The sequence below is a fragment of the Pyrgilauda ruficollis genome, unplaced genomic scaffold (genome assembly GCF_017590135.1).
Source record: "Pyrgilauda ruficollis isolate IOZ18807 unplaced genomic scaffold, ASM1759013v1 scaffold13, whole genome shotgun sequence".
Lineage (NCBI taxonomy): Eukaryota > Metazoa > Chordata > Aves > Passeriformes > Passeridae > Pyrgilauda > Pyrgilauda ruficollis.
In genome coordinates this window covers 11,895,871-11,916,797 of record NW_024511432.1, presented here as the reverse complement: position 1 = coordinate 11,916,797, position 20,927 = coordinate 11,895,871, and the positions used below count along the sequence as shown (strand labels likewise).

At 38.6% G+C, this 20,927-nt stretch overlaps 1 protein-coding gene across 3 annotated transcripts in view; it reads left to right on the top strand.

Annotated features, from left to right (window-relative positions):
- Positions 1-20,927, top strand: part of PHKB (phosphorylase kinase regulatory subunit beta) — a 70,736-nt gene that overhangs the window by 14,921 nt on the left and 34,888 nt on the right. For all 3 annotated transcript variants that reach the window (XM_041458998.1, XM_041459000.1, XM_041458999.1), the window contains 8 exons: positions 232-312; positions 5,089-5,204; positions 10,696-10,759; positions 13,378-13,473; positions 15,148-15,345; positions 15,925-15,982; positions 17,859-17,936; positions 19,870-20,028. In XM_041458998.1, coding sequence (XP_041314932.1) covers positions 232-312; positions 5,089-5,204; positions 10,696-10,759; positions 13,378-13,473; positions 15,148-15,345; positions 15,925-15,982; positions 17,859-17,936; positions 19,870-20,028 — 850 coding nt within the window. The remainder of the gene's footprint in view (positions 1-231; positions 313-5,088; positions 5,205-10,695; positions 10,760-13,377; positions 13,474-15,147; positions 15,346-15,924; positions 15,983-17,858; positions 17,937-19,869; positions 20,029-20,927) is intronic.

Sequence of the window (20,927 nt, the reverse complement as noted above, 5' to 3'; positions counted from 1 at the left end):
TGAAATTTAAAAAATCATAAAACATCAGAAGTTCTAGAGGACATGGTTTGTTTGTGCCACCTTTTCCTATTGATTGTTTCCATGTCATTAGATCCAGGATTTTTTGAGAAGCAGAAGTGTGTTATAATGGGACCATCTTTGTTAGTGAATTATACCATGTTTATTTTGTTTACGTGACTCCAATAAACATAAAGTTAATTATAGTTTCCTTTCTGTGTTTAATTGCTCCAGATCAATGCTGTGTCATTATTTCTTCTCTATTTGGTTGAGATGATCTCTTCAGGGCTGCAGATTATCTACAACACAGATGAGGTACAAATTGATTTCCTGTCCTAAAACATGCTTCAAATTGTCAGTGTTTTTTCTGGGTTTTATTTCATTACCAACTGTAAAGTAATTGTTCTGAAAATATGCTGCAGGTATTCTATGCTTTGAGTGGAACTCAGAAAAAGTAATGGAATGAATGGATAGTAAAATAATAGCTAAAAAAGTCTTAGATGTGCAAAGAGTAAATGTAACATGACATTGAAAGTTTTATAGTTCTCTGCAATTTCTGATAGCTGCAATGTCAAGAATTAAAAGGTCAGAGTTCCAACATGTTAGGACAATTAACTTCTTCTTACATTGTTCTCACTTTTCACATTATTTCAAACTCTCAGTTCACCCTGTGCAATGAAAATTCAGTATAATAAATACTGGGGTTAATTTTCAGGGAAGCTGCGGGGCTTTCTTCAAACCAATATGAACCTATGGGTGTTATTAATTTTTGCTGTATCCTTAATTGAAAATAAAAGAATTTTATGTCATAGTAAGAGATGTTTCTGGAAAGTGTTAACTCTTCTGTAAATAAGATAATAATAGCCTTGGCTTGAGTACAAGTCATGTCAGGACAACCTGCTGGCCTGCTCTAAAATGAGGTTATGTTTTGAAACTGGAATGGAAAGCACAGATGTATATACTTTTTTAATTCTTTTTTTCTCCAATTTTCTTAATCTGGATTTGTTTAAATTTACTCTTTTCTGTTTGATAGTTGCTGCTGTATTGCCTTAAAAAGCTTAAATGTGCTTGCAGTACTACTATTAAAAACAGAGAGATTTTTCCAGTAATAGTGAATTTACATTATTTTTCTATAACATATATCTTCAGTAATCTGTTTTTTTAGGTAATTAGAAAACTAAATTTAGCAAGATGTCTTCTTTCTCAGATCATATGATGGGCCTTTATTATTTCCTCTGAACTGCCTTTATATCTGTGAGGAGGCAAATGTATATAATCAAGTATTTAATTAGCTTGATATATAATTTATGTTATCCTCCAGATGTTTGCATTTAATTACAGATTCTGCAGAAAAAGTGCATGTTTATAGACTCTCCAGTCAGTGGATATTGTCCTCTTCCTTGCCTGGATGTCATTTTCCTAGCAACTGTCCCCTCTAAATCTCTGCACTATGGAGATTCATACTCGGATTTTTTACCACAGACCTGCACTTTCTGTTGGGCTCTGTGTGGCTTCAGCAATTGGCAGAATCTGTTAACACCATGTGATGATCAAATGTCCCAGGTTTCCTGTGTGTCTCGAGGATGTGGCAGTGTGGATGTGGTGGTGTGGCAGTGGCATGGGTGTGACAGTGCCGATGTGGCAGTGGCATGGGTGTGGCCATGGGGATGTGGCTGTGGGGAGGTGGCAGTGTCAATGTGGCACTCTGCTGCCCAAACCCACAGCTGGATGTCCCTCCCCAGTGCCCCAAGGCAGGCTGGCTTTGGGTCCTTCCCCTCGGAGAAGCAGCGCAGGGCACAGGGTGCTGGGCACAGGCTGCTGGTTGCAGGGAGCTGACTGCAGGCTGCAGGGCACAGGGGGCTGGCTGCAGGGAGCAGGGTGCAGGGCACAGGGTGCTGGCTGCCGGGAGCTGGCTGCAGGGGGCTGGCTGCAGGGAGCAGGGTGCAGGGCACAGGGTGCTGGCTGCCGGGAGCTGGCTGCAGGGGGCTGGCTGCAGGGAGCAGGGTGCAGGGCACAGGGTGCTGGCTGCCGGGAGCTGGCTGCAGGGGGCTGGCTGCAGGGAGCAGGGTGCAGGGCACAGGGTGCTGGCTGCCGGGAGCTGGCTGCAGGGGGCTGGCTGCAGGGAGCAGGGTGCAGGGCACAGGGTGCTGGCTGCCGGGAGCTGGCTGCAGGGGGCTGGCTGCAGGGAGCAGGGTGCAGGGCACAGGGTGCTGGCTGCCGGGAGCTGGCTGCAGGGGGCTGGCTGCAGGGAGCAGGGTGCAGGGCACAGGGTGCTGGCTGCCGGGAGCTGGCTGCAGGGGGCTGGCTGCAGGGAGCAGGGTGCAGGGCACAGGGTGCTGGCTGCCGGGAGCTGGCTGCAGGGGGCTGGCTGCAGGGAGCAGGGTGCAGGGCACAGGGTGCTGGCTGCCGGGAGCTGGCTGCAGGGGGCTGGCTGCAGGGAGCAGGGTGCAGGGCACAGGGTGCTGGCTGCCGGGAGCTGGCTGCAGGGGGCTGGCTGCAGGGAGCAGGGTGCAGGGCACAGGGTGCTGGCTGCCGGGAGCTGGCTGCAGGGGGCTGGCTGCAGGGAGCAGGGTGCAGGGCACAGGGTGCTGGCTGCCGGGAGCTGGCTGCAGGGGGCTGGCTGCAGGGAGCAGGGTGCAGGGCACAGGGTGCTGGCTGCCGGGAGCTGGCTGCAGGGGGCTGGCTGCAGGGAGCAGGGTGCAGGGCACAGGGTGCTGGCTGCCGGGAGCTGGCTGCAGGGGGCTGGCTGCAGGGAGCAGGGTGCAGGGCACAGGGTGCTGGCTGCCGGGAGCTGGCTGCAGGGGGCTGGCTGCAGGGAGCAGGGTGCAGGGCACAGGGTGCTGGCTGCCGGGAGCTGGCTGCAGGGGGCTGGCTGCAGGGAGCAGGGTGCAGGGCACAGGGTGCTGGCTGCCGGGAGCTGGCTGCAGGGGGCTGGCTGCAGGGAGCAGGGTGCAGGGCACAGGGTGCTGGCTGCCGGGAGCTGGCTGCAGGGGGCTGGCTGCAGGGAGCAGGGTGCAGGGCACAGGGTGCTGGCTGCCGGGAGCTGGCTGCAGGGGGCTGGCTGCAGGGAGCAGGGTGCAGGGCACAGGGTGCTGGCTGCCGGGAGCTGGCTGCAGGGGGCTGGCTGCAGGGAGCTGACTGCAGGGGGCTGGCAGATGGGGGCTGTTTGCCAAACTGGCTGTGGGAATGTTTGTGCACAGAGCTCTTGGCTTTAGAGGCAGTGCTGCCTCTCCATGGCGGGTGTGGCACCTGTCAGTGAGTTACCCTCTGCTTTCATCTATTCTCAGTGGAAAAATTAATTTAATTGCATCTTTGCATCCCTAGCAAAGACAGCAGTGTATGACTGTGTGAGTGTATGAATGAGAGCAGTTAGCCACACGTTACTCAGCACTGTGAGTATGTGCAGGCATCCATGTGTGTGCTCTTTATTACACTTCCATCTCCACGTGCTCAACTTTGGATAAATAAGCTTAACACACAACCCATAATTTCTGTAAGTGCCATGGCATTGATCTGGTTATAGCATTTGCATGCCTGTGATAGGAATAATTTGTTCTCTGAAGATTCTGGTTTACAACAAGCTATTTGATGGCTTTTTTTGATGTAAATCTACTGTTTGGAAACCCTAGTTAGTGTCATAAAATGTCTGTAATTGACCATTCTTTTCCTGTGTTCCAAACATCATCACTGGGAAAAAGTAATCCATAAGGTTGTATGTTCTATGTGATGCTATTTGCCCCTTCATATAAATTTCAGTTACTGATAGACATGGGAAAAGCCACACTCTTAAGATTTGGGTGTTCTGGCTTCATTCAGAGAAAGTTCATTTTAATACAACTAAATGCTAAATTACAGGGATGAATATACTGGGCATAGCTGAAGAGTGAGACAGAGTTTTCTTGAAAGTAGTAACTTGGTGATGAGATCTAGTGTGCAAATAATTGAGCACCTCATAGTGAAATTTTAGCAGAGACCTTAAATAGAGACAAGTGTGTCTAGAATTATAATATTGGTGGTGAATTGGTATTAGCTAAAAGAGTAAATATAAAAATATAAAGAATAAATCTGAAATAGTAAATTTTTAAAATGTAATGAAAAATGGAGAAAAAAGGCAAAACAAAGGTATATAGGCAAATACCTTTCAGTAAAAGATTGGGGGTTTGTTACATGCCTCATTGAAAAAAACCAAACCACTTGATGGTAGCAAAGTGGATCCTTCTCTGTAGTTCTTCAGTATGGTTGTGTTTATAACCGTTGCAGCAGTTTCTTTTCCACAGTCCCCTAGAATAATTTGCATGGGAGGGGATGAAACTCCTGCTTTGGAGATGAACCAGTGTAAAGCTTGTGCTTGTGTTTACATTTTCTCTAAGTGCCAATCTGTGGACTCTTTAAAATGAACTATAAAACTTATTCTCAATTTCATTTTTCTACAGTCAAACTACTCCAAATGTCTCTTTCAACAGTGTAAATCAGGAAAAATTATCTGTTTAAATAAGTTCCCAGCTATAGTTGAACACATCTTAAATACCTTAAAATACCCTTCAGTACTTTGGTATTCAGTTGAAATGTGTTGATCCAAGAAGAGATTTTAATTATAATAGATTGGTTTAGAGTTTTATTTGTGTTTATAAAAGAGTGTGTTTGAATCTGCATAAATATATATTATCTGGAGCTTATTTAATAAAACTTTGGCATATCAATTCTCTTAAAATTAATTAAGAAAAAGCACCAGGATTTCTGTGTTCTAATTTTGTTTTGGTTTCTGATGTTGTTAGTGTAAATTTTTTCGAAAATATTCTAAAACCTTTTTGGAGTTCTTCAAATATATGTCTTGGAAATGAAATCATTTTTACCCCTGCCTTTGTTGCAACTTCTGTGTAAATTCACATTGGCACCTCAGCTGGGACAGGTCTTAACATATTGTGATTAAAAACTGGTTTTAAAGAGAATATTTGAACTTGGGAACATCATTCTTTGAGTTGAGACAGAAAAGGATGGAAAGAACAGTTGCAAGGAATAGCAGGTTTGTCTTTTGGAAAAAAACAGAAAATATGTACTTTCTTTTCCTTCAGTCACTTGTCTTTCCTATAGGTGTCCTTTATCCAGAATCTTGTGTTTTGTGTGGAGAGAGCCTATCGTGTACCAGATTTTGGTGTCTGGGAAAGAGGCAGCAAATACAACAATGGCTGCCCAGAGCTGCACTCAAGGTAGGTGAGCAAATGTAACTGTGTTAGCCAAAGCAAGTAAATGAATGAAAAGAATTTATCATGGAGTGAGCTAAAAATAATAATGCATGAAAATACTGTTTGAACTAAATTAAGCTTCTCTAAAGACTGAGGGATGTATTTTGGGAAAATGTGAAGATAATTTCACCATGATATGCTTGCTGAAATAACCACATGGATGCTTAGCTGTTTGAGTATTCAAATTTCAATAATTATGTGCAGCTGCATGTATATAATTCTGAAACTTGTGTTCAGAACAGCTCAGGGTCTTGAGGCATGTGCAATGGGATTGGAATCATATTAAAAAAACTGTTAGGAATATCCTGCTTTAAAAAGGTGTAGAATCATGAGTTTAGATTTTCTTTTCTGCGCTATGGTGGGAAGAAGATGCTGTACTCTGGAGAGCAGCCTAGTGCCAAGCTCTTTTCAGGTTCTTCAGATGTTGCAAGTTCTGAGCCCTGTCAGAGACAGGGAGCAATGCTGGTAGCATTTTAATGCTGGAGTTGTCCTGCTCACCTCCATGGAATCACTCATGTGCTCTCTTCCTTGAAGGATCAAATCTGTAATCTGACAACTTGATTTTCCTAGTGTTACTATTGTTTTCTTCACTTTTTGACTTCTGAGGTTTCATTAATCAGAAAAATGGCTATAGCTTGGGTATCTTTGGATCTGAAAACATTATTGATATTCCTTATTATCGAGGGCTTGCAAAGAATACATGTTTCTCCAGTCTTCAATATTGCCAAAGAAATCCATCTTGTCATTTGAGAATGAATTATTTTTCTTAGCCCACATGCAGGCATGTATATTTTAACCTATAGTTACGTGTCCTTGCAGCAATACTCTTAATATAGGGGTTTTTTTCAGGGCTTTTATAGAACCTTTTTATCAATATGAGAACTAAAAAAAAAAAAAAAAATTGAGTTGTTGTTATATAATCTGCTTTATGACTTCGCTGATTTTCTTTTCACCTACTGTGTCTTTAAAATTGTCAAATGCCAGACTACATGAGCTACATGACTACACAGAGAAACAAATGCTTCTTTCCACATCTCACCTTGTAGAAATGTGCAAAAGGAACACTGAAACTCCTGTGTCTCCTGTTTGAAGCATTCTGGTTATTCAATATGTGAATTTTCTTCAGGGAAAACTGAACATCTTTTAAACAGATGGAAATGGGCATGTTGTTTTGTCTTAATCTAGACTGACATTTATAGGTTGGTTTTTCTAAGGGTAAAGTTTTGTGAGATGGACTGGGCCAATCTAACACATCATTGAGCTAACATAAGGGGAAGCACAGAGCTTGGTCCTAATTTAAGAAGTAGACTTTGGTAATCAGAAACAAGTATTGCCTCTATTTATCATTCTTTGTGTACGTGTGGATACTCTGCTTCACTGTAGAAAGCTGGTAGGCAATTTCCCTGGTTCTCATAAATCAGGAAAAATGGAAGGGCAACATGCATCAAAAGACATTTTTAGATATTATTGAGGAAAGCCCTGGCTATACTGAAATATTCTTTATACTTTATGTTCCAATTGTATCTACCAAAGAGAGCTATTAAACCCCTTCTGTTTTAAATTGATGAAGCAATTACGAATATCAGGTCTACTCACAAGTGATGTATGTGGGTCTCCTGTGATTATGGACCCCAAAGTGCTCTCCTCAGGGTCAGTGTTAAGGATGGTGCACTCCTGACTCTTAAAGCCTGGGATGGAAGTCTCCAAACAGGCTGTGTTTGCTTTCAGAATGAGTAGGTGATTCTTGTGTTTTATTGAAAGAGGCTTTCTGTTCAAAGAAGATATTATACTGTTGGAATTCTGTGAGTAATAGCTGGACATTATGGCCCATGTTAAAAGATGCAGATATTTTAAGCCTTCACAGTCTCAGAATTCTCTTAGTACAGCTTCAAACACTTGTGATAAAAGATAAATAGCAGAACACTCTGTGGAGCACGTCTTCACTGATGTATGCAAATTGATGTCTTTTATTGGTTCAAAGGCAAGATTTGTAACAGCTTTTATTGTAGTGTGATTCCTTCCCATACAGCTGAACTTGACAAAAATTAATTTGTCCTGTAGCTGTTTGATCCAGCTGCTCTGCAGGCATCTGCTGAGTAGCTGTGCAAAGTGCCTCTGACACCTCCCATATGCACCCTGAGAATCAGGAAACTGCCAAAGTGCAGCATCCTCAAATTCCAAATCTGGAATTGCAGGGCCTCGGTCTTGCTCTTCTCTGGAGTATAGAGCACGTTGCTATTGTGCTGTCCTTCCTTGTTCTTTTTTGTTTTATATAGTTACAAAATTATTAGTGATGTAGAAAATTTTTCTTGTTTGCTTATTTTTCACATCCTCTGTGGTGCTTGATGTTCCAGTTGAAATGCAGAGCATTCAGATGGAGGCAAGAAATTGAACAAGAGGGTGGATATACTTGAAGGGTGGATATACTTGAAGGTGTATTTTGATTTACATTTGCTAAAAATATGCAAATTTTAGTGTTTGCCCTTAGGTATTTTACTGAGGGGTTGAATCCAACAATTAAAAAGTAATGAGAATTATGGATGTTGTTTAAGTGCGTTTACTAAATCTCTTCTAGCAAGCTGGAAGCGGTTTCTCTAGGTTAGTCTCATCTTTCCCTGCTCTAAATATGGCTCAAGGTCAAATGTTAGCCAGTGGCATGATGATTCCAAGGCTGCTCTTGTTAATCCCTGACACATTAAAATAATTGGCAGCTCCAGTAAGGTCTGAGAATTGCAGTTGGTGAGGTTCACTGGGGACATTAAGAAGAAACCTTTCCATTTGAAGCACAGAGAAGGAAAGAGCAGGATGCTCAGAAGAGAATATCCATCCTTGGAGGCTTGTGAGACTTGTCTAGTATAGGCTGTGGTTTACTGAAATTGGTCTTGTTTAGATATTGCGCTTCAAGTGAGTTTTTGTGTTGGGCTGCATTAGTTCTGTATGTTCTTTCTGGCCAATGACTTTATGGTCCTGTGGAATTTTTAGAGGGCTGTTTTAAAAGGGTTTGGGGGAGGTTTTGTTTTGGGCCCATCTCCAAGTAAGCACCTTTTTCTCCAGGCAGAGTCCCACAGGTCAGTACAGTCTATTCATAGTGGCTTAATGAGTGGAGGAGGAGCACATTTATTAAGATACATTTTGCCATTAATTCATTCTGTTAAGACACTCCATTTCTTTTGTTACTAAATTGTAGAGTGTGAGGAATGTATTTTCTATACAAAGACACAAGCATAATGTTTATTACAGAACCTCTTTAGCAATTTTCCCAACAGGAAGGCATTAATCAGTAGGAATGAAAGGCGTGTGAAGTGTGATCACAGTCCTGAAGAGTGCTGTGCTGTGATTGTTCACTCTTGTAAAGACACACTTGATACAAAGGCTCTTCACAGACTTATTTTTTCTTTTAAAAGACTTCTTCCTGTCATTTACTCATAAAACTTTTGATAATCTAAGTAGTACTTGTGTGTGTGGTGAACAGAGTGATCAGCAATGTTGGGATGTTTATATGGTCAGTGGCAAGTAATTGTGAGAGTAATGAAGTTTCCAAGGGCTTTCAATAACTAGAGGTAGAAAAATGCTGATAAATTACAGTAAATTGCTAAATTAGTCTTATTGTAGAAAAGTAGAGATGATTTCAAGGAAGGAATACATGTTTGCTTTGAATTTCATTCGAGCAGTATCATCCTATTTTGTAGACTGAGTAGTTTTATGTTACCTGAATACCAACTGAACATTTATTATTTCTATACCTTTTATCAGTAACTTTTTTTGTCACACTGAAAATATATTCATATTAGGACTGTTACTTGAAAGGAAAATACGAGATTTTAACATGGGATACAACCTCCAGTGTGCAGGATTTCTCTGATTTTTACCTTCTGCATATGCAGTTTAGTAATACTGAATTCCTCTGAAAATTTCTATTCTGAGTCATCGTGTCAATTTATTTGATCAATGGCTAGGTGATAATTAGAATAAAGCAATTTTTAGAACAATTACCTTTTTTTTTTAGGGATTTGAAACAAAGCCAGAAAAATAATTACATTCCCAGCTCTTCTGAGTTCAGTTTATTTCTTGATCTCATTCTCCAGCTCTAAAAGCTTTCAGCATCAGAAGACACCACGCAGAGGCAGCTGCTCAGAGCAGGCTGTGGTTAAGCTGGTCAGCCTTCTCTTGTTGAACAATTAGAACTGGAACCCAGGAGTATTAATTCTGGCAGTGTTTCAGAAAGGAACATGGGGGTTTATAAATGATAAAGTGTGAAATCAGTCTAAAGTATTTCTAATATTAGAACCAACCCAGGTAAAGTAATACTTAAAAAAACAAATTCTGTAACTGCATTGAATTGTTTTAATAATTTTCAATATTTCCTGTGTTATCATAATTAGACCCTATATTTAAAATATGAATTTTTTAGTAATCATTTGAAATTTCATATTTTAGAATAATGGATAGTAAAAATCAGTTTATTTAGAGTAAGGTAAAATGTTTGCTTCCATCCCAGAGTATTGCATAGAAAAATAGAGATCGAGGCACAGTCCCTCTTTGCAGATTTCTGCCAATTTAATTGTTGTTAAATTTTTGGTAGGGGGCTGGATGATGAAATTATTTGTCAATACAGTCACAACAACTCTTACACAGAAGTGGGGAATAGTTAGTGCTTATTATCTGAATATTTATCTCTAATTATGTATTCTTTAAAACTGAGAAAAAGAGGAGTGAAACTGAAAGGAAAAGAATGCTTCTTCACTTTTTTTTTGAATACAAGGAAAATAGAAATCTACACTTTTTAAATGAAAAGACTTTGTTAAAATATATTTTATTTGTACTGCGGCATTTACATAATGGTTAATAATTCTAACATAGAATTTGATTTTTAAATTGTATAATTATTCATTATTTTAATCCATAGTGTCTTAAAATGTAAGTGCTAGCTTGAAGTCTTGTTGATGGAATTTCTGGGTCATGTTTTCTTTGTGATGGAGCAAAATAAAATGTGTCACTATATGGTTGACGTACAAAAATCCTTCTATTGTGAATTCAGATTGATGAGCTCTTTTATTGTATTGAAAGCTAGAAATCATCTTTTAAAGCTTAATGCTAGAGAGCTGGTTTGAAGAATTGTGCTGAATTAAATCCTCTGTGTGCTATTAGCGAGACCTTGAAATGCTTAAAGCCAACGTCTGATAACAAGGTGAGAACAGAAGTTCTTTTGTGAGATGGTCTCTGACATTTGAAGACAAATAAAAATGCTGAGTAGTACTTCAGAGGAAAAAAAAAAAAACCAACCTACCACCAAAACAACTCCAAATCTGCTGCATCATCATTTTAGTAACATGAAGGTTAAACATGAAATAAAAATCAAGAAAAGATCATGGCACTGAAAGCTGTTGAGTGTGTGAAGTTATAGCCTGGGCTTGAATTGTGATACCTGTGGGTTTTTGTTTTGCTTTCTCCTCAGCTCCGTGGGACTGGCAAAAGCAGCTTTAGAAGCAATTAATGGTTTCAATCTCTTTGGAAATCAGGTAATAGAAGTGTTTGTTTTCCCTCCTTTTTTGTTAGCAATAATGATTTACGGGGTGGATCAGGGGATATTTAGAAGTATCTAGCACAGTTTGTTAGATTCCAGCTTTAAAGAAAGTCAGCAAACTGGTTGCTGCTGTTTCAGGTACAGAATTGATCTGATAAAATAATTAGTGCCCTTTCTATCAAAAATCACTTCGGATTTTTCCTTAGAAAAATTCTGAAGTGCTTGTAGCTTAGTCTGGAACAGAATTTTGTTGCCAAAATGTTTTTTTCCTTCAGATCTGTGTCTGTTGCTGATACTAGAAAATACCTCCACTTTCAAGCATTACATTCCTTTTGTCTGCTTCCTTCATGTAGCTTTTGATCAAGACTTTAAACAAGCTGCTTTTATATAATCCCACTTTTATGCCTGTTTTTAATTCCAGTGTGTTGCACATCTGTAAAGTCTTTTTCTCATCCTTTATGTGGAGTGGATCAATTAGGGAAGCAAGCGTTTCCTGAGACTTTCATATCTGCTGTGTATTCCCCTTCTATGTGCATCTTTCTCTTTGGTGCTTTACCTACAGTAGTCTGTAGCTAAAATAAAAGAATACTCTTCCAAATTAATGGTTTAGAAAATGTATATATGGTAGAGTGATGTCATACATTTTAAAAGCTAATGTTGAGTGTTCAGAACTAGGAGGTAGTAAGGATCTTCAGTAATGATCAGACATTGTACATGCATTGTTATTCTTTCAGAAATGACACTTATCTACAATCTTTACCTTCCCAAGAGTTTCAAGCACCAATAAATGTGGCTGTTGAAGTTTTTTTTTCAATTTTTTTTGCTGAATTCTGAAAAGGATGAATAAATTGGTGAAGCAAGGCCGATTTAAATGCTTTGAGAGTTTATTTCTGAGATCTGTAGCTGGCATTAACAGAACCCATTTTGACCTTCAGTCTGTGCAGAGTTTGCCTTTGTGCTTAGCTCCAGCTGTGTTCCAGTGGCTTTGAGAAATCCCCTTGTGCCCCTCAAGAGACTTGTTTGCACCTGCAGCTGCACAGGTACATCCTGCAGAAATCACTGCTGGGGGAGCACTGCTCACAGCAAGAGGAGCACATTAAAGGCTGGCCTGGGCAGAGTTGTTTGTGTTTCAGCTGCATGCCCTCTATTGTGTTGGGCAAAAAACATTTTAATTGTTTTTTCGTAAATCAAATCTCTGCAATTTGTTCTTACTCCAGAAGTTTACAGTCTTTAGAGAAGTGAAAAATAGTTCATTTGTCAAACAAGGTGCTTGTGGGTTTAGGAAATGCAAATGAGCCTGCTCCTGAATCCCCAGAAAATCCTTCCCTGCAGCACAGACTTGGGAACTGCACGTGTAGGCAGGTTGTGTTCAGAGTTTGTAGGTGAATTTAGAGAATTGTGAATAATTAGAATCTGGATTAAGAAGAAAGTTAAAACCATCAAAGCCAGTGTGATTATTTGTGTACATTCTTATTGCAGCACTATTCAGTGTATATCTTGCTGGAATGACTGAGAAAACAGATTATTTTTCATAAGGACTGTGGAAAAATTGTTTAGGGTTTTGTTTACCCTAGTAAAGCAAAAGCTGTGCATTTTTATAACTATATATAATTAGAGTGCAGTAAAGTGTAAGTAAGAATAAAACCCTTTGGAGAAGCATCTCAGTGGATGCTGGTACTGCCACACAAAGAAGGGTGGCGAGGTATTTATGTAGAAACTTCACTGGAAATTGAAGCTATTAATAATTAGAATGGTGGGAGTCTTCTGGAACAGTCTTCCTAGGAAAGCAGTACACCAAAGAAACTGACTGCTGTTTAGGAGAAATTTGGTGGATTAATGAAAATTTCTGGGATTTATGACCATTAGTGGAATGAATTCACATTGACTGTGTCTTCCACTGGGGGAGTGATCCTGAGGTTCATTATCAGTTGCAACATATATGAAGATACCTCTTCATTAACAAACCTGAATTTGCAAGAAGTTGCCTACTGGTAATAGTTCTAAACTATATTGATTCTGTTTAAACACTCTCAGCCAGGGAAATTTTTTTAGTGTTTCAGGTTGTATCAAGAAGTTGACAGAGAAATACAGTGTGAAATTACTGATTTTATTAGGAAGTAGATTTTACCAAGGAGTAGATGTTGATAATGCAGACCTTACAATAACTGAAAAGCAGACAATTTTTATTTGCTATGCAAGTCCTTTTCCAAAGCAGTACCTGTGCTGAATATCCAATTGTTTGTGTTCTAACTGACTTGAAATATTCAGCATCACTGTTTAGAACATTTCATGTGTTCACAGGGAAGAACAACTACTCTTTTTTGTTTGTCCTTAATACAGTCCTCATTTTTCAAGTATTAATAGAAGAGTTAATAGCTTGAATGAATCATATAATTACTAATCAGTGATAAAGCCATCTAATTTTGGCTATACTTCAGTATATTTAAAAATCAAAATATTTTCGACTTGATGTTGTGCTGTGTTTTCTGATTAAAATTTTCAGCTACCAAGCAATGACAACATAACCTAAATTAAACACAGAAGCAGTGAGTTTCAGCAGGATGCACCAAGCTTCTTCCCTTTGCCTTAAACAAATGCAACGTTGTGTTCCAGGGCTGCTCGTGGTCTGTCATATTTGTGGATTTCGATGCCCATAACCGGAACAGACAGACCCTGTGCTCCTTGCTGCCCCGGGAGTCCCGGTCACATGTAAGTCAGTGAAAGAAATTCACTTCAGCAGAGTGTGGAGGAAACAAATGCATATGAGTCCTTAGTTGTATGATGGACCTTCTGATCTGCTTGATAAATGTGAAATTTGCTGGGGAGGTGTTAAATTTTTGCTTTTTAAGTGTCACTGTGATGTAGTTGTTTTTCTGAACAGGAATTAAAATGGTCTTCTTTATTTTTTTAATACATGGATTAAAATGGTAACCTCATGGTAGCTTTCCAGACAACTTTAAAATAAAATTTGAAATAACTTAAGTGAGATTTGCAGCCGTGGGGATTTGTTTTTCTTTTGGCCTAGTTTCCACTATACACCATGTCTGCACTTTTGAAACCCTTTGTTTTAGCTTTAATTCTTTCTTTTGTCTAGGAAAAAAGCCTTTAAGCTTGGCTTATCATAAATTGCTGAATATGAACAATTTCTTGTTGTTATAAACTACCGTTACAAATGTATTTCCTTAATGAGTAAATCTAAACGACATAAATATAGATTAGTTTAAAAAACCCAGCTATTTCAGTGCTAGCATCAAAGGTAAATTTGTGTTAGAGAATCAGTAATTTAAAATGAGTGATAATAGGGTTGGTTCTGCTTTTTTATTCATTCTGGAATATAATAGCAGTTTTGTTCATGAATCAGGCTATTAATCTTAAACATTAATAGTTTACTTATTGTGTAGAAGAATTATAGCAGAGTTGCAGTGCTAGATGATTAAAATAAAAGGCACTGTCAGCTACTTTTTTATAGTCAAAGGGTCTTTTAGAACTCTTGCTGTTTGTTACTTGCTGGAGACTTGAAATATTCCAATAGGAGCTGATTTTATAACTTATCCCATATAAATTTTTGTGTTCTTTTCTTCCTTTGTTGGGTTTGTGTCAGTCATGTTGGCAGAAATTTTAAATAGTTAAATATCTTGACTATATCAGCAGAAAGTGATACTTTTCTGTTTTTTTCTGGAAGCTTACCAGTAGAGGTGATGCACCCTTACAGCTAGTCGTTAGTTAGTAATTCGTTAGCAATTACAAAAATGCTACCTAAAAATTAGTTAGTAATTTTTCAAGTGTTTTTAATTCTTAAGAGATCCACACGGTTCCTGAGAAGGTGTCTCATATTTCTTCCTGGAATTATTCCCTTATCTTCTTAATTGTAAATCAGATAGGCTTGTTTGTTCCATCACCCTAAGAATATTTCTGAAAAAGCTGTTTGGAAATGATGATTTAATCATGGGTACTTCTCAGCATTGCACCTTTATGAAATATTTGTGCTTCTTTTTGAGCACATGACACCCAAATGTTTGTGTATCCTCCAGGAATAATCTGGAGAATGTATTTAAAAAACAAACAAAAAAATCCCAAACCACAAAGTTTTATAATGTTTTCAATTGTGCCTGCACATTATCAGCTCTAAAACAGGTGACATTCTGAGTTAAATGAGTTATCTTCTAAATTGTATATCTGCGCATTTGGTTTGTAGTTTGTCCTGATACTTCCTAAGAAGTCTTATTTTGCACACTATTTTCCTATATTAGCACTATGATTTTGATAAGATAATGTTCCACATGTATATTTCACTTAGTAAGTTAAACAGTCTTTGTTTGTGCATCAAATAATTGTCAGGGATCTAATTAAATTTGTAATGTCCTATTTCTCCCTCTCCTACAGAATACTGATGCAGCACTTCTGCCCTGCCTTAGTTATCCTGGATTTGCTTTGGATGATGAAGTTCTGTTTGGTCAAACACTAGATAAAATTATTAGGAAGTTGAAAGGCAAATATGGGTTTAAGAGGTTTCTGAGGGACGGGTACAGGACGGCGCTGGAGGACAGGACGCGGCGTTACTACAAACCAGCAGAAATCAAGGTAGAGTCCTGCCCACCCTGACAGCCTGCAGCTCCTGCAGGCAGATTGCACAGGGGTTCCTAAAGCCCCCAGGGCAAGGAGATGCCTTCTGTAATTTGCATGTGCAGTTCTCAGAGACTGCTAAGTCAGCATTGAGTCATTGGGTTGTTTTGTAATGAATGTGCTTTCATTTACATTTAGGGTACAGTTGATTTCACATAACAAATAAGGAAATTATTTATCATTTCATTTAATTTCACAGCTGACTACAGTCTGAGTGTGTGGAAAACAGTTTTGCTTTTGATCACAGTATTTATCAGTTAAGGTTATCTAAATGAAAATTTATTTCTATTTTCCCCCATAGTTTCTCTCTGAAAAATGAAAAGTAGATTATTTAAATATTCTGCTTGAGAATGAGCCACAGCAGATGTAAAGGCATGGTTAAAGTGCCCATAGAAATAAGTGATGCTAAATGTACTAAAATATTTTTGCATTCGTGTTTGCCTTTTGTTGCTAGGAAATTACTCTGCAGAATTGCTCAGATATATATTTACTTAAATGAAAATGATGAAATGTCTGATGAATTTTTCTTCTTTGCAGCTTTTTGATGGCATTGAGTGTGAATTCCCTCTTTTTTTTATTTTCATGATAATTGATGGTAAGTATAGCTTTACATTCCTGTTACTTAAAGGCATAAGAGAAATGAGCTTTTAGAGGAAAGATACAAAATTATTTTCCTGTCCTGCCAAAATAAACCATAATGCAGTGACACTAAATATCTCGTTGAGAGTTCTGCCTCCTGGGTTACAAAGCCCCAAGCATCCCAACCCACTATATTTCAGCATTTTTAATGTGGACTGTTTTTATAATATAACTTAGTAAGGGTTTGTTAAAAGCTTCAATCTGTGGCATTGTCCTGCATTGCCTTTTAAGCCTGAAAAACTTTCAGATGTATCAGAACTTTGCAGCAGCATGGGAAAGAAAAGGGAGGGAGAACATGCTGCCACACTCAATGTGCACCAGGGCTTCTCAAGTTGAGCATTGTGTGGCAATTGAATCAGAATTCAGAAGAGAAGAAAGGGAACCAGGAAAGGTTTAGTTTCCTTCTAGCCACGATTTTTCATGTAGTCAGTCTGATTGAATAATAAAATTAAAAAATCAAAACAAAACCAACAAAAATGCTACTACCTCAGTCTTGACTTGAGGACAGGAGACACACCAGAGAAGTTCAAGGGGTGATCTCAGGATGGAAGTTAGAACTTGCAAAGAACAGAAGTCTGAATAAGAACATGAGTAGGGTTGCAATTGTCAGAAAGATTTTTAAATGGGTTAAAATCTGTCCATCTTTTCTAGCTTTTCTGAATAGTTTTCAGATAAAGACAGTAAGGGGCACAGAAATCTGCCATCAGCCCCGACTCCTCTGCGGCCACCCACAGATTAAAATGTTGTGTTTGAAGATATAATAAGGTTTCACAATTGATATTTCTAAAGAAATGTTTGACATTCTTCAAAGAGTGAGGCCCAAAACTGAGGAGAAAGGTGCTGACATTTAATGCTGCCCACTTGCAGTTTTGAGAACAAAAAGATAGTAATCTTCAACTGAGCTTAACAAAAGAATAGAAAAAGCATTTTCTTCTTCTTGTATCCAAAAAACCCTAAAAATTACCTACTTTGCACATACTGTCCTTGTCCTTTTTGCCTGAACCACTTTATGAAATAGAACAATTCTGTTAGTAGATTTTGTGCAAATATCTCCAAATCCACAATGCAAAATCTGAAGTGTATCCACAGCAATGGCAAAAAGACAAGGATGTGGGAGGAGCAGAGGTTGCTCCTATGTCATGAGTATCCTTGAGTGTTTTGAAATGCTCAGTATGTCACTTGAAACACACTTTTTGTGTGCAAACTTTGATTGCCTTTGTGTCTCTTGGTAACTGTGAATATTCCTGTGTATATACTCAGGAAGATTTGAAAATGTGGTGAACAATATTGTCAAGCTTTGGGTTTGGATGCAGTGTTGAAGAGCCATGGAAAGAAAAAAAATTGCAGTGGTTGAAGAAGGGAATATTAGTGTGAGATTTATAATGCCAAGTTTTCATCTAGCTCATTCCCCTTTGAATGTTAAAAAATATTCTACTTTAAAACATCAACTTGCTTGTCAAATAGATCAATTTTTTCTTTGATGAACAGAAATGGGTTTTGTATTGTAAATATATATTTTCATTGAAGAACTTTCCATGAACTGAACATTACTTATGCTAGTATTCATCAGATTCATCTTGGGAAGTTCTGCTAAAACAACTTTTAAGGGACTGGTAGTCCCAAACATACCAGTGTCTCCCCAAAAGCAGTGTCAGGGAGTTGACTGTTGTGACCTACAGCTCAGTCTTTTCCTTTTTGTGAGCTATTTAGTGTGTAGACACTTAATATTTTGTTTTGAAAAGTAAACACTGGATTGTTTTTCTTTTATGAACCTTGAGGTCATGGAAAAATTATTTCTTCCATTAAGTCAATTATTGTTTGGATATTTTTAGGCATTTTTAGAGGAAATCCTACACAAGTGAAGGAATATCAGGATCTTCTGGACCCTTTGCTTCAACACACGCCTGAAGGTATAATCTGGAAATTGTTCTTCTGAAATAATTGTAGCTTTTTATTGACCTGAAATTGTCCTGACCTGAATTGACCTGAAAAATCCTGACTTTCCTATTAATGTATTAATTACTTTGCTAATGTATATTGTGGTCATATAATTACTATCCTAATGTATATTGTGGTCAGAGCAAATGAGAAGAACATCAACCTGTTTCCTAGTGGAAAAATACTAATTCTAAAATAACCTCTTTTATGTAGATACATTGCACCATAAATTGTGGTAATAAAAGTAACATTTTTCTGGAAAAATCAGTAGTATTTTTCCAGAAAAATGTTACTTTTATTATCACAATTTATGTGATCTTAAAGTAAGATTTACACTGTGCCCACTTGTTCCTCCCCTCCTTCACTTCTACTTCATTGTTTGCAAAGTTCACTTCTCCATTTCAGGCAAATATTAACTACCAGCAGTCAGATTGTTTCAATGTCCCACCTGGACCCAGTTGAGAATTACTCTCATCATTCATTCTCACTTAATTTTTGCAAGCTCTAAAAAATAATTTGGTATATGCATGTGAAATTGTTTCTGCCTTAGAGTTGGGAAAGTGGCTACATAATCCTTTTATTATAAATGTTCTCTTATTTAAATTGGGCACTTCAGAATTTTTGTGGCACTGCAGAAAAGGCTAGTGGTGGCCTACAGGCACAGCCATCCAAAATTCAGTCAAAAAAAGAAAAAAGCCATAAGTTTGAGTGGGAGGAAAAGAAATGGCCTGAGAACAGAACAATCCAATTTTAAAACTCAGCATTTTAGTCACCTGTTCTTACATCTGTGGTACAGTTACACAAGTGCATGCAGAATATGCCTTGTTCTTTAAACTTTTTGAAGTGAACTAATTTCTGTAAGGCAGTCAAACATTCCCTTACCAAATTTGCATTATGTAGCAAATTTTTCTTGCTGGTTGTGTCTTTTTTCTGATTAATAATGAGTATGTGAAGGTTCACGGACACTAAATTAATCTTCTGGTTTCTTTTGTTGCATGTCATCACAAATGTCACATCTTAAAATTTCTGGGTGTGTTTTAGTGCCTCACTCATTTGAATCTAATATCTCTAATAACTATTGCTTTTCTGTTTTTTCTCTGCTTCTTCCCAGTAATTTGGGTTTTTTTCCTAAGCAAATAGTAAGGCACTACAGCTTTATTCTGTTTATCACCTGTTCTTTATCCAAATTAGTTCAAGAGTAGAGCAATATTAAGGTGGAATTTAATTATGCAGGAAGCATATTAATTTACTTTTCAATTTCATATAATTAGGTCAATCATTTGTAATCATGTCTCTGAATTCCTGATGCATGTCCACTTAAAAAGTTCTGAAATAAAGTTTAAAATGGTCAGCAATACCTGTGGCATAATTCTAGATACAAGGTATGTATCTTATAGTAGAGGAGTTATGCCATTTTATTTCATGATGTTTCAAGATTCAAGTGCTCATTTTAAACATTTGATTAATGAAACTATCCAAAACCAAGTTGATTTTTTTTTTGAGCAGGAATTTTAGCTAGAAAGAGCTGTCTGATATTGAGGCTGTGTTAACTGGGGGGCACAACACCCTGAGAGTTTCACTGGGACCCAAAGCTTTCATGGCTTTTGGTTAGGGCTTACTGCATTTTCCTTCAGGTGACTTCCGTTAGTTTTAGTTTGCACAGAAGGTGCTCCACAGACAACATACCTCTTCTGGGAGGAAATTCAGAGGAAGTGTCTGGTGAAATTCAAAGTAGTTTAACATTGCCCTGGGATTCCTCACTGAGATACAGCGAATGACAATCTCTGTTCAAACTGTTGCTGGGGTGCAATATTTCCTGGTCTGGATCCACTTCAGCTCTCTTAGGGCACTCCAATCAAGTGAGGGCAGTGATATTTACTCTCTGCCTGTGCTTGCTGTCCCCAGGGTGCCCTGTTGTCCCCAAGTATTACTACGTGCCTGCTGACTTTGTGGAGCTGGAGAAGAGGAGCCCGGGCAGCCAGCGGCGGTTCCCCAGTAACAGCGGGCGGGACGGGAAGCTGTTCCTGTGGGGCCAGGCCGTGTACATCATCGCCAAGCTGCTGGGTGAGAGGGCTCCTTCAGCTTCTGTCCCGCATCCAAACTAGCATTGCCTTGCCTTTGGAATGGGCCTTGAGTGGCCCGTGTGTCCTCTGCTCTGGTACAACTATGACAGATAAAAATTGCTTTGCAGTCTTTTTGTTTTTACGCTGCTATAGTATAAAGCTTAGTGGGATGTTTCATAGAGTACTGAAAATCTAAATGTGATGGCAGATTCTTTTTTTTTCTAGCTTTCCCTCTTATTTCCTTTTCTTCATGACAGAATATATTAATGTGATGCTTTCTGGATTAACTGTATCACCTTCATCTATACAGTGATGTTTGTAAATGATTTATAGCATTTAATTCAAATTATTGACTGCTTAAGCAAGACAAGTCGAAACTTTGAATAGTTGCAGTCTCAGAGAAAGGCAATGATTCCTTCATCTGTGTTATTTTTACCCTTTTTCATTGTATGAGCAATTGAATGTGTGTGTCAAAGTTTGACCGTTGAAGGTTGTTATGGTAAATTTCAGTCACAAACTCTCAGTCTCACTTGGAATTATTTTGTAGGCTAATGCAAAAAGAATGTTTAATCCAGAAAAATCTTCACAGTTGGGTTTTTTCTTTAGTATTTCTTTCAGGAGGAAGATATATTACTTTATTTTAACATGATGAGCAGTTACCTAGTAATCAGTAGATGGAGTTCTGGAAACTATTTTTCTGTTAACACAGAAGGGAAACAGGTTGTTGGTAATAAAAATGAGAGAAATTTAAGAGGAGTTTAAAAATTCAGCAGTTGGCAAGAACAGTGGATGTATCTTTAGGTACAGAGGGACAGAGTCTGTCTGGTGCTCCACCTGTTTGGTTTTGCTGTATTCCTTGCAAAATTCCTCTTTTAGCCAACACTTCAAAGTAAATGCAGG